Source organism: Penaeus japonicus, unplaced genomic scaffold (assembly GCF_977035675.1).
Source record: "Penaeus japonicus unplaced genomic scaffold, GWHDUDI00000001_assembly GWHDUDI00000005, whole genome shotgun sequence".
Taxonomy (NCBI): Eukaryota; Metazoa; Arthropoda; class Malacostraca; order Decapoda; family Penaeidae; genus Penaeus; species Penaeus japonicus.
The window spans coordinates 5,205,276-5,219,347 of NW_028234407.1; the positions used below are offsets into that span (position 1 = coordinate 5,205,276).

General features: G+C 42.1%; 1 protein-coding gene across 1 annotated transcript in view; it reads left to right on the top strand.

Moving 5' to 3' along the window:
• Positions 1-14,072, top strand: part of LOC122258285 (uncharacterized) — a 190,779-nt gene that overhangs the window by 16,893 nt on the left and 159,814 nt on the right. The window contains 1 exon segment of the mRNA XM_086536787.1: positions 12,727-12,779. Within this exon segment, the coding sequence (XP_086392913.1) occupies positions 12,727-12,779 (53 nt within the window).

Consider the following 14,072-nt stretch of genomic DNA (forward strand, 5'->3'; position numbering starts at 1 on the left):
GTCACCTATCCCATGCCATGCCATCTGTCACCTATCCCTTGCCACCTGTCACCTATCCCATGCCATGCCACCTGTCACCTATCCCTTGCCATCTGTCACCTATCCCCTGCTTTACGTCCCTCCACTACTTCATATTTTTTCACTCTATACTTCTCTCCCCTATCCTGTACCTCCTCCCCACCCCCTGCCTCCTACCCCTACCCTTCCTCTTGCAATCAACCTGCTTCTCTCTCAATCAAAGGATTCTCTTATTCTTTGTGTACATACTTTGAAACTTTCTTAGACACGATCCGACTGGTGCTTCTGCATTGCGACGTGATTGCAGTCAAGGATCTTGCAGAATGAGAAAAAAAAAGGAAAATGGCGAAATGGCTCTTGTTTTTAGTTAAAGTTGAGTCTGCACGATCAGGCATTGCAGAGATGAATAACTTCGCTGAATAACATACGTTGCATTCGTTAATCCAAAGACTAAAAAAAGAAAAAAAAAGAAAAGAAAAAAAGCATATGAAATTTAATCTTCCAATATATATCTGAATGTCATTATCTGAAAGCCTTGAGTATGCCCGGCATGTCTTAAGAAGTAGAGTAGTTGCAAGTCGGTCGTGCTTTGACCTCCGTGACCTCTGACCTTCGACCTTTTGCAAAATACAACGGCGGGAGAAAGAACAGTCACGCATATGTGTTATGTATGATTTCGTGTGTGTATGGGAATATTATTTATGGGGGAATAGAGAGGGCGGAGAGGGAAGGTATGGGGGAGAAAGAGGGGAGAGAGATAGAAAGATAGATGTGTGTGTGTGTGTGTGTGTGTGTGTCTGTGTCTGTGTGTGTGTGTGTGTGTGTGTGTGTGTGTGTGTGTGTGTGTATGTGTGTATGCGTGCTCCAGAAATCAGAAAATACATTATAGAAAGTGAAAGAAAAATGGGTAGATAGATAGATAGATAGATAGAAAAGAAAGAAAGAAAGAAAGAAATAACCGGTCGGCTAGACAGTTAATAACGGTAGGGATAAAAAGGACGACACAATAATTACTGAGGAAGGAAGAGAAAGAGAGAGAAGGGGGAAAAAAATAATGGATAATGATTTCCTGTCCTTTCTGGACCGTTTTCTCGCTACGCTTGAGAGAGGAAGGAGATAGATAGATAGATAAGTAGATAGATAGATAGGTAGGTAGATAAAAAAAGATAAGTAAATAGGAAAATACTTAGATGGATAGATATATAGGTAGATATACAGATAGATACCGTAGATAGATGGAGATAAGTAGATACAGAGAGAGAGAGAGAGAGAAAGAGAGAGAGATAGGTAGATACAGAGAGAGAGAGAGAGAGAGAGAGAGAGAGAGAGAGAGAGAGAGAGAGAGAGAGAGAGAAAGAAAATCACATAAGATGGACATACATTGTTACCAAGTTGGGTAGAGTACCTTTGATTAGCGTAGTTTAATAATATATAATACTCTATAGACTTTTATAGGGAAGAAGGCGTCCCTATGAAATATTTCTGGTGAGTCACAGTTGTACGAAACAATACACGTGATATTGAATTTAAAAAAATAGTGAAAGAAAGAATAGAAAACAAAAGAATAACGAAAGGACGTTGAAAATTGTCTGTTTGAATGATAATTAATCAGTTGCAGGCTCTCCCTCCCCCTCCTTCCCTCTCCCATACCCCATCACACCCCCTCCCATCCCCCCATACTCCCCCTCACACCCTCTCCCATCTCCCCCTCACACCCTCTCCCATCCCCCCATACTCCCCCTCACACCCTCTCCCATCTCCCCATACCCCCTCCCATCTCCCTATACCCCTTTCCATCTCCCCATACCCCCACACACCCACCCATCTCCCTCCCATCTCCCTCCCTCTCCATACCCCCACACCCCCTCCCATCTCCCCATACCCCCCCTCACACCCCCTCCCATCTCCCCCTCCCCCTATACCCTCCATTTATAACGTCTCTCCACCTGTCTCTCTTACTATCTGCCTGTCAGTGTTGATGTATATGTCTTCCTGATGTCTTTACAGTCTAGTGCTTTCCTAACCCATCATTGTAAGCTATCAATGCCACTGTCAGCACATATCACTTTTATTTTTGTTGTTGTTGTTGTTGTTTCTTAGAGTGAATGGGTTTTGGTGCAATGAATAAGCATTTAGAAAGGATTGTCTATTTGTATTGTTTTTTTTTTATATACTTCTAAGAAATTGATTGTGATGCTTCTTTAGATATCTATCGTGTCTGTTTCTTTGAGGAGTAACGATTGATTCTTCGCTGTATAGATATAAAAAAATCAATTTCCAATCAACAAAGATAACATCCAATGCCAATGACAAAACAAAACCAAAACAAAAGACGTTGTAAGAGCGTCAAAATGCATCAATTCTACGTCACTTGTCAGGTTCTTCCGGCATCACCTGTCACCCGTTCATCTCGCTTGACAGTCCTGGGAATTTTTCGCTTATGCGTACTCTTAGTAAGAGTGTCTTCGCTTATCGGAATTTCCTCTAGGAGTGAAGGAAGAGCGGCCGTGAGCGAGATAGGTAGATGGGTAGAGAGATAGATAGATAAAAGAGTGGATATATGGATAGATTAATATATATGTACGTATATATCTACAGAGAGAGGGAGGGATAGAGAGAGAGAGAGAGAGAGAGAGAGAGAGAGAGAGAGAGAGAGAGAGAGAGAGAGAGAGAAAAGACAGAGAGTGAATGAGAGAGAGGGGGGGGGGGGAGAGAGACAGAGAGAAAGAGACAGAGAAAGAGACAGAGAAAGAGACAGAGACAGAGAAAGAGAGAGAGAGAAAGAGAGAGAGAGAGAGAGAGAGAGAGAGAGAGAGAGAGAGAGAGAGACCGAGAGACCATAATGAGACAAATAGGCTGCCGTTATGGTTAACTTCCGCGGGCAATAAAACCATGATACTTCCCTATACTGCGGTCAAGCGAGGTGGGTGGGGGTTGGGGTGGGGGTGGGAAGAAGGGAAAGGGTAGGGAGAGGGTGATGGGAAGGAAGAGGAGGGGGGGAGGGGTAATAAGATAGAGGAAGGGGGGGAGGGATGGGTGGGAAAATAAAGATGCGATGCAGTTCATATTTTGTAATGCATGTATTTTGTATTTTATAATATGTTATACAGAATAGAATAGATCTGATAGATAGATGCAACACAGAAGATAGATAGATAGATAGATAACAGATAACTCGAAAAAAGTAGATATGCAGATATAACCATAGGAATAAAAAAGAAAAGAAAAAAAAAACACTCGACCAAAAACATATAGGCCTATAAACCCCAACAAACCTACCTACGATTTCCGATCTTAATTTCCAACCGTGAGAGAGAGAAATAAAACAAGCACAAAAACCAATAAAACTGAAAATAGGGAGAAAAGGAAATCAGGTCCATCCTATTTGACCGGCAGGAAGTAGGACGTCTGTTCCGGCAAATTACGCGTCCTGGCGATTTCCTTCGTAGGAGGAACCGATGCGGAGATGTTTTACTTTCGAATTTCTTTGCGAATTTGAAGGTCGGATGGTCGGGCGGGAGCTGTTGTTGTTTGTTGTTGTTTTTGTTTTTGATGATGTTTTTATCGATGGTGATGCTTTTGTTATCATTATTTTTTATTGTTAGTATTATTATTATCATTATCTTAATTATTTTCATTGTTGTTATTGTTGTTTGTTGTAGAAGTATTAGCAGTAACAAATATAGTAACGAATAAGAGTAATAAATACAAAAAAAAGAAAACAAGAGAGAGAGAGAACAAAAAAGAATAAAAAAAAGGTTCCCAGCCTAAAGCTACACCCGTTATCACCCTGTCAGCCTGTCTGGTAAACTCGTGCTTAATGAAGCGAGTATTTTGTCCCAGGGTAACTCACACGCCCCTCCCCCTCCCCCCTCCCTCCTCCTCCTTTCACCCCCCCTCCCCTCCCCCTCCCCCCTCCTGAAACACCTTGGTAAGCAGATTCTTGATAAGGAGAGAGTTCGACTTTATCACTCGGTTCATCTTCTTTCGTTTTTATTTATTATATATTTTATCTATTTATCATTATTTATTACTATTCTCTTATATAAAAAATATAAATATATACATATATATATATCGATAAATAGCGTAGACAAGACAGAGAGAGAGAGAGAGAGAGCGAGAGAGAGAAAGAGACCGATCGAAAACGTAATGAAAGGAAAAGGAAACTGAACGAAACATTTTAAAACTTGATCCTCGCCGGAAAAAAAAAATCGGTAGTGACCTGACCTTTGATGACCTTGTTCCAGTAGCCCTTTAAGTGGATTGTTATCGATATGCTTACCTAGGAGGAAGATATACTTGTAATTACTATCAGATCCATGGGAAGACAGGGAGAAAGATCAAAGGTAGTTTTTTCGCTCCTTATTTATCTTTTCTTGATCTCTGATTGGCTGTTTCTCTGTTGTTATCTATAATTCTGTTTTCTAACTCTCTAACTATATATGTATATATATATATGTATATACATATATATATATATATATGTATATATATATATATATATATATATAGACACATACAAACTCCTCTCTCTCTCTCTCTCTCTCTCTCTCTCTCTCTCTCTCTCTCTCTCTCTCTCTCTCTCTCTCTCTCTCTCTCTCTCTCTCTCTCTCTCTCTCTCTCTCTCACACACACTCAACTCACTCTCACTATATCTATCTATCTCCCAAAATTACCCAATAAGTAAAAATGCTTGAACAAGAAACTTAAATTGTCAAGTAAGTTTACTCTGAACATACTTGATCAGCAAAAGCATAATGCACACACCATTTAGGTATAATCTAAGACGTCTCAGCCAGGTTCCCAGGGTCGCCAAGAGCCTAAGATATAATTATAATCATCCTTCACACTTTCCCTTACTCTTTACCCTTCCTTAAGTCCCCCCCTTCAAAGGAAGTGGGAGGCGGAAAGGGAAGAACCTAAAGAGAAGTGGTAATTTTTTTTAAGGGAAAAAAGGCCTTAAAACCAATACGGTTATTCCGAGGGTACATCCTGTCATATTAGGTCATTATTAGCGTCTGTGACCTAGCCGTGGGAGGCCTATACAGTACCTGTCCTGAGGCCGAGTCTCTTATTTACCTGTCCGGTCACGAGGGAATGGACTGTCAGTCTTGAAGGAGAAACGGTGCGGGAAGGTAGTGCGCGCTCTCGGGTGATCGAGCTTAAGAACGAACTGTGTGTCTTCGAGTGTTGTATCTCGGTGTGTGTGTTCTTAGGTGCAATATGGTGTTGAGTTTGTGATCGTCGTTGAGAATTTTTTTTTACATTTGAAGTCAGGTAAGATTTTTACTTTTATTTGTAGTTTTTTTTTTCGATTAGATTATCGAGTTGATCCAACACTTTGAAGAGAGAAAAGAAGCATAAGTTACATTACAAAACAATTTAGTATAGTTTTATTCTGGTTACTGGTCAATATCATCAACCTCACTTCAACTAATTCAGAAAAAAAGAAAAACGGAATGACACTTCATCCTATCGAATCCTACCCAAACGACATAAAAAACAAAAGACGATCGAATCCCCTTGCCTCCCGTCGAGTCCTTCTTGGAGGTCCGTCTCGGGTCCTGCTCTCCTTTCGAGGATATCTAAGCCCAAGGAGAACCTCTGGACCTTGAAGACAATAGCTCGAGTGAACAATCTTAGACTTACCCTAAAACCTTGCCTCTGTCTCTCTCTCCCTCTCCCCTCCCCCCCTCTCCCCCCCCCCCCTCTCTCTCTCTCTCTCTCTCTCTCTCTCTCTCTCTCTCTCTCTCTCTCTCTCTCTCTCTCTCTCTCTCTCTCTTTTTAATTCTTCTTCTTCTTCTCCTCCTTCTACTTCTTCTTAAAGGTTGGAATCGAATAAAGATGATAAAAGTCAATGAAGCAAATGATGATAGGAATATAAAAATAGTATTTAATAATAAGAACAGATGAAGCAAATAATGATAGGAAACAGATGAGGCAAATGAAGCTGAGGTCCGACCTAACTTGGAGAGAGGTACGAGGTCGATGCAAATAACGGCCCATTGCAATGCTAATGACTCAGGCAAACACTCTGCAACACTCACTCACGGTTGCAATGATGCAGTGAATCCAAAAGCGTATTCTCAACTTCCGCCAATTCTTTGGATACTTCCGGTTAACGAACTTCAATCCGGAGTGATGGAAAAAATATATATAAAAAAAACAATATCGTGGAATTCGCTTGTATGAGTGATGGTCTTCTTGCACAACGGTTCAGAGTTGTGGTTTTATCCGGATAACCCAAAAGGAAGGGATCGGATTCTTATGCGGAGGGGGGGGGGGGGTTCCGGTTGAAGTGCCAGTAAGATATCACACTTACTATCTCTCTCTCTCTATCTATCTATCTATCTATCTATCTCTTTCTCTCTCTCTCTCTCACGCACGCACGCACGCACACACACACAAACACACACACACATGTACATATACATATACAGATACACACACACGTACATATACATACACATATATACATATATCCATATACACATATATCCATATAAAATAATAACAATAAAGAACATCCTTCCTAAAACGCTGAACACAATCCACACATCAAATTCACCAGAATGAACCATCCATCAACGCGTAATTGCATCAATAACAAACCACAACAGCTCTTGCAAAAATAAACAAAGGACGATACACCACCGAACGCTCCCTCCTTAATACAGGGTTGCAAGTGCGCTGTGCAGCCGTCCTTGCTAAGATAATTGCAATCGACGGGGCAGTTTCCTGGTGTCAGCTACCTGATGTCACACTTGGAGAGACAAGATGGATGGAGGTGGTAGGGTGGGTGGAAGGGTTGAGGTGTAGTGGATGGATGGATGGAGGTGGAAGGGTGGAAGGTTTAAGGGGGGAGTGGATAGGTGGATGGAGGTGGAAGGGTGGGTGGAAGGGCTAAAGTGTGGTAGATGGATGGATGGATGGAGGTGGAATGGTGGAAGGTTTAAGGGGGGAGTGGATAGGTGGAAGATTTCAGGGGTGGTGGATAGGTAAATGGAGGTGGAAGGGTGGAAGGTTTAAGAAGGAAGTGGATAGGTGGAAGATTTCAGAAGTGGTAGATGGATGGAATGGGAGGGGGGGGGGGAGGAGAGTAGAATGGTAGAAAGTCTAAGAGGAAGGTTGGAAGACGAGTTGAAGGTTGAGGTTGATTGACCGCGAATTAGATTTGGTAGACTCAGGTGGCTTTTCCAAATCAATTTATTCATTTTTGTCACTTTTTACTCATTTATTCATTCCCTCTCCTATTCTCTTTCTATTGTCACTTCATCGGATTACTCACCACTTCCTTAGAGGATTTGTGGAAGACATGTCAGTGTGGAGCGCTTAACAAGAGCCTTTAACGAGGATGACACTTCAACTCGCTTCCCAGAAAGGCGATTGAAAGCCAGATAGAGATGGAAAGAGGAATAAAAAGAAGGTGAAGAGAAAGGAAGATCGAATGAAAGAGAATAAAGAGGAGAAAATTAGGGGGGAAAAAATAAAAAAGGCAAGAGCGACAAAAAAATATGAGAAGAAAAGGGAGGAAGAAAATGGGTAAAATAAGAAGAAAAGAAAGGGTTAAAAAGAGAGGGAAGGATAGAAAAAAAGTCTTTAAAAAGGGGATAGATAGACAAAAAGTTGATTTAAATTGATAATAAGATGGGGGGGGGGTTAATGAGCCCAGCAGGTGAGATATATTATCACGAGGAAAGACTTTTTTAATAGGTTTTGATAATCGAAAGTTCTTTTTTTTTTACTCTTCAATAATTCGGCGAATTAAGAGTCCAAATAAAAAGAAATGATATAAAAGGACAGATTAAGAATTCGTTAGAAGCCATATATATTTAGCGTTGCGATTTTTCACTCTAAAGAACGTCTGCTATTTCCTTTTTTTCGTTTTTTTATGGCATTTAACAATGACTTTGAGTAATGAATTCATAATAATTTAAACGATACTTGAAAAAAATAAAAATGCCTTTCCTTTGAAAATACCCTTTTGGCTATTTTCCAGCACGGAGACATAGAAAAAAAAGAAATCACGTATATTCATGAAAACGCAAGTCAGACTTCATAAAAATGCAAGTCACACAGCAATATAAACAGCATCTCCCTTCCAACAGCGAGGGATGAGGATGCTGTGTCCTCTCCCATTCGTGCAGCATCATTCCGTCTTCTGTAAACCCTTTCGTCGTGTGCTGTTATTCTCTTTCTCTTTCTATATCTGTCTTTGTTTTTCTCTCTCTCTCTCTCTCACTCTCTTTGTATTTCTCCCGTCCTCTCTTTGTTTCACACTCTCCCCTTCTTTGTCTTTTTCTTTCTTTCCCTTTCTGTCTCTATCTCTCACTCCTTCCTTCTATACCTCTCTCTCTCTCTCTCTATCTATCTATCTATCTTTCTGTCTCTCACCCTTTCTCTTTCTCTCATGTCATATCTCTCGAGAACCACTCCTTTCTTTCGTTGTAATGTATTTTCTTTTTATTTTCCTGTCTTTAAGTTTAGTTTCACTCTTGTCCCGCTTGTGATTGCCAGTGAAGCGGGAATGCTGAGCGCGAGTCTCCCCTCCCCTCCCCTCCTTCATCTTCCCCCTCCCCCCATCTTTCTCAATAAGGCTTTACGCTTTAGCTTTCCCTCCATGAGTGTACGTACATACGCGCACACACAAATACACACAAACACATACTCACACACACACACACACACACACACACACACACACACACACACACACACACACACTCACTCACACACACACACAAACACCTTACCTATATATTCTCACATCCTCTGCTAATAAGGCATTCCTTAAAAAAAAAAACTAGAAAACAGACTTTGAAATGCTATAGAAAAAAATAAAGATCTTCGAAATCTCACGCTAAGTAACACGAACGAAAACCGGTGTCTCTCGAACACAACCCGTCTTTGGACAGTGGCGAGTCTGCGCGTCGCTAAATCAGGGTCGCGTCACTGGCTTAGTAGGGCAGACGATCTCAAGAGTACTCTGTCTTACCCTCGGGGTCGTAGTAAAGGAATGTTTTTGTTTGACTTTTTACTCTTTTTTGTTTTGTTTTTACCTCGTTTTCTTCTCCAATTGGTTGATAAAGGCTTTCGGGTTCTGATGTAGAAAAGTGTGTTAGTGTGTTGTTGTGTTGTTTGGGTGCGGTGTTCGAGTTAACGGGGTCTTGATTTCAAAGTGGGAATCGGAGGCGAAGATATGCACAGGCGAGGAAAATTTACGTCTGATTTATGATAGATCTCGAATCACTTGAATTGCATATGTATCATCACGATAATAATAATCGTGGACGAAATAGTGGAGCGAATCAGTAACAATTAATTCATGATATGGTCGATAACATTGCTAAGTAAAGAACTAGACTTTATCTTCTTCTTTTTTAAATAGAAAGCATGAAATCACAAAATAAACAGAACTCAAGAACCCAGACGAGACGAAGTGCCCAGTAACATCTTAAGAGTCACAGAAGACCGGTCTTAAGAAGCAGGCCAGCATCCTGTGTGTGCGTGTGTGTGTCTGTGTGTGTGTGTGCGTCTGCGTGTGTGTGTGATGCCTGGCGGTAATGTCTTCCACAGCTGCTTCCCCGCGCACACCTGCCCGTGTCTTAGCATCTGTTAGGAACTTTCGGCTTGGGAAGAGGAAGGGAGCGTTTGACCGCCTTTTAAAGCAATTTTGAGGGTTGGTTAGATTGTGAATTTATGTAAATGGCGGCCGTTGGGATTAATGATCGATTTCCACGTGGATTTCCGGGATGATATTACGGATATGGTCTTTATCTTCTCTTCTTTCCTTTTACCAGATATAATTTGGTGACCGAAAGTCTATCTAAAAAAAAAAAAAAAGGACTTTGGGTATATCTTTATCTAAACACGGAACTTAATCTCATGGCCACATGGAATATACCAGAAAAAGGCAGTTCCTACCAACAAGACGAATCCGGTCACCGTTTTCTTGAAGGGGACCTCAGTCATGGTTAAGATAACTCTAATCACAAGATCATCAGTGGAGAGGAAGAATAACCAGTGCATGGCGATCTCTCTCTCTCTCTCTCTCTCTCTCTCTCTCTCTCTCTCTCTCTCTCTCTCTCTCTCTCTCTCTCTCTCTCTCTCTCTCTCATGTGAAGCGGCAATTATCTCCAGTCATTGATGATTGTGGTGACGTTATGAACTCCCATCTGCTGGACCATAAATAATTAATTTTCCACGTTGACGTACAACCGATATGGAGTGCTCAAGGTGTACCAGAAGCGCAGTAGATTTACGCAGGGTATGTATTCGGCTAGCGTCGGAGGAGCCTTTTTAGCATTATTCATGATGTCATTTAAGACAGGATCCCTCTCCTTATGCTGGCCAGAGTCGGCAGTAAACACGCGCCGCCGAAGCCCCTCGACACAGCGGAAGTAACAGCCGCCGAATGCGAAGTCGTGGCACTCGAGTCCATCTCCCGAGGCGAAGGTGTCGTCCGCCAAACTGCTATAATAACCTAGTTCTTTGATTAATGTATAATTCACAAGCCGAAGGTCGCCCGGGTCGGGATCGGGCGTTCCGACGCCGCCCCGGAGCGCAAAACCTACGCTCGGCTACGCTTTGCCGACGACAAGAGGCCGTCGTCGCCACCGATCGCGCCCGCCCCTCGTGCTCTTTCGACCGCCCACGCCCCCAAAAAAATGTCTGTTGACATTAGGCGAAATATATACAATTCAGAATTGTTAAAACATGGACTCTTAAATAAAGAATATAGATCCATTATCCTCCGAAGAGGGTTCAACTTCCCTAAAGCATCTTTGTAAAACCGAACGCAATCTTGCCCAAGCAATCCTGCGAAATCATGGATCTTGAGAGCAAGCGCCACGACCTCGCTCAAACGGTAGAATACGATTCATCTCGCCTCAAAAAAGCGGTCCGTCAGAAAAAGCGGCTCAGGAGGGTCTGCTTGCCCCGTCATTGCTCCTCCCAAGGGTCCCTGTTCTCTTTCGCCATACACTGAAGTCCAAAGCGGGGACGCAATAACGCAATGCACACAGAACCCCGTACAGGATCCGTAGGACTCCTTACACTATCCCTTTTTTCTACAAGAACCAAATAAAGGGTGTGTAGGACGGTTCTCAAGGTGTGGCAAAGGGGTGGTGCAGAAGGGTGGAACCCAGACGTGGGCGAGCTCGGTGTTATCTGGAGCCACATGCGCCCACGCTTCATCCTTGGGTCGGACAGACACGCCCAGGCAGTAAGGATTCGGGATCCTTCTCTCCCCATCGTGTTAGGATTGAATTCCTTGAATCCATAGGGGCAATTTGTGTATTTATTAGTTCGCAGACAAAGTCGAAGAAATATATAACATACTTTAAATGAAAGAATCTGCATATTTTCTTAAAAAAAACAACCGTGCATCTTCATCAAAGTTAATCCTTCTGCACAGTGTTGCAAACCTGACTACGACTTCACCTTCCTTCGGGTATCAAATGATCAAGGGATTCGGACGCGTTGGCTGGCGACCAGGGAGGCCTTGACGAAAACGCTTTTGGAGACCCCGGGAGGACTAGGTTTGGGGGGGGGGGTGCATCAGACTACCAGTTTCTTAAGCTTGGGCGAAGGAGAGATGAGCGAGGGTATAAATATGTGTCTTTCGCCTATAGAAAAGTCAGTAGCTTGCGAAAGGAGACAGGAAAATTGATTCTTTTTTTGCTTATGATTATCAAGGCAATTTGAGACACTACAATACGTTGGCATGTATGGATATGTGCGAAGTTTTAGCTTCTTTTGTACATTTGATTATTGATTATATTTGGATTATATATATATATATATATATATATATATATATATATATTTATAAAAAGAAGAAAAAATGGCCTTGACCATCGCTTAGTACCTACACTTTTGGCAAACAGGTTCCTGACTATCGCTTCACTAATGATAGATTCCCATCACACTTATGAATAATAATTTTCGAAAATGTACCAGGAATTCTGAGGACTTTGGAGTAATCTTTTCTGACGGCTTGAATGATGAATGAGTCACTTAGTGTGCAGAAGAGGCTTGTCTATGACCCTATGGTATGTAATGGTATGAATTCGATTACCATACATCATATAGCACAAAGATCCTGATGGCATGACTCCATAGGCGTGTCGCTTCGTTCCATCCAGCCATTTTGGAATTCATTTACAAATACAAATTCCAAAGCGAATTCTCACAAAAAGGAAGATCGAAATGACAAGAACTAATAAATAATAATTGAAAATAGAACAAAAACTTCAAACTATCACCAAGCCCTTGGAAATAGGGCGTGGAACCATTTACTTTTTTTTCTTTGCTTTACTTTTTTTTTTCTTTTCTCTTTTTTTTGCCATAATCGATATATCGTTCCGATCCCACGTTAATTCTGGGAGACGATTCTTACCTACTATTACGATTCTTGCCCATTATTCCACAGTTAATGGATGGCAAGATGGCGGAATCTCATTCTCTGTGTTAGATATATTACGAAGATTTATATCATAGAATAGATGGGACGTTTTCTTTATTGAAACGATAATGGATTCATATCACATACAGATAGAAAATTAGATAAATGAATAGATTGGCTTTATGGAATTTGTCTATCCTTAAGAAACATGATATGGCACACTCTTATAAGGATAAGATCGATGAGTCATTTTTCTTGATGAATGTGATAATAATATTTCTCTTTTTTTCTCTTTACAGCGAAAATGAAGCCGCCTGTAGGCTTCATAGTAGCGCTAGCGTATATCTCAGTGGTAAGTACTCTGATTTGTTTGTTTTTTTGCTTTATTTATTTGTTTACATATGTATATCATTATTTACACATACACACATTCACATTTGTATGCGTCCGCGCCCCCACCTACACACACACACACACACACACACACACACACACACACACCTACACCCACACACCTACACCCACACACCTACCCCCCCCACACCCACCCCCAACACACACACACACACACACACCTACACACCCACACATTTTTCTTTTTTCACTCTAAAGGAAAGAAAAAAGAAAAAAAAAACGTTTTTCATTTCATTTTCATTCAGTCTTTGTTTCCTCGTACATTCCTTGGCGTCGCCAGCGCTTGAAGCAAACACTGGAGTCACAACAAGTCAGTCACGTTTACGCCGTCACGGAGGGAGCGTTACCACCCCGTCACGCACTCACGCAAGGGTGGGGGGGTGGGGGGGAAATGGAGGAGGTGGAGGTGGGGGTGGAGGGGGAGGTAGAGGTGGAGGTGGAGGGGGAGGTGGGGGTGGAGGGGGAGGTGGGGGTGGAAGTGGAGGTGGGGGCGGAGGTGGAGGAGGATTTATTTATTTACCACCAAAAATCTCAACTTTATTATTTTTTTCATCTTCTTTTTTTCTATTTCATTTTCTCTCTCTATCGCATTTTTCTTCTTTTTTTGTCTCTTCCTCCTTTTTTCTCCATGAAGCGGGAGACTCGCTCCTCTATACACCCCTCCCCTCCCCCCTCCCCCCTCCCACCCCTCTCATGTCACCTTGAATAACTCATACGAGAATCACTTTCGCAAGTTCCCACAGGTGATGGAAAGAAGAGGGAAAGGGAGAGGGAGGAGGGAGAGGGAGAGGGGGAGGGGAAGGAGAGGGAGGAGGGGGAAGGAGAGGGAGGAGGGGGAAGGAGAGGGAGGAGGGGGAAGGAGAGGGAGAAGGGGAAGGAGAGGGAGAGGGAGAAGGAGAGGGAGAGGGAGAGGGAGAACGAGAGGGAAAGGGAGAGGGAGAAAAGAAAAAAAACAAGAATCAGAAAAAAAAACACAAAAGAAAATCAAAACAAGAAAAAAATCAACCCCAAATAAAAAAAAATCGAAACGAACAACAAAGAATGCAATAAATAAATAAAAAACAAATATAGGAAAAGATAAAAGGGAGACATAGAGAAGTCTCATCACTATTCCCACCACGTCGTTGAGTCGAGTCGAGTGATGATTCAAGGACAGCACGTGATGAGTCTCTCTTCTCACTGGTTACTCATCATTACTCATCTCCGTGTGAAAGTTTGCGTCGGTAGGTTA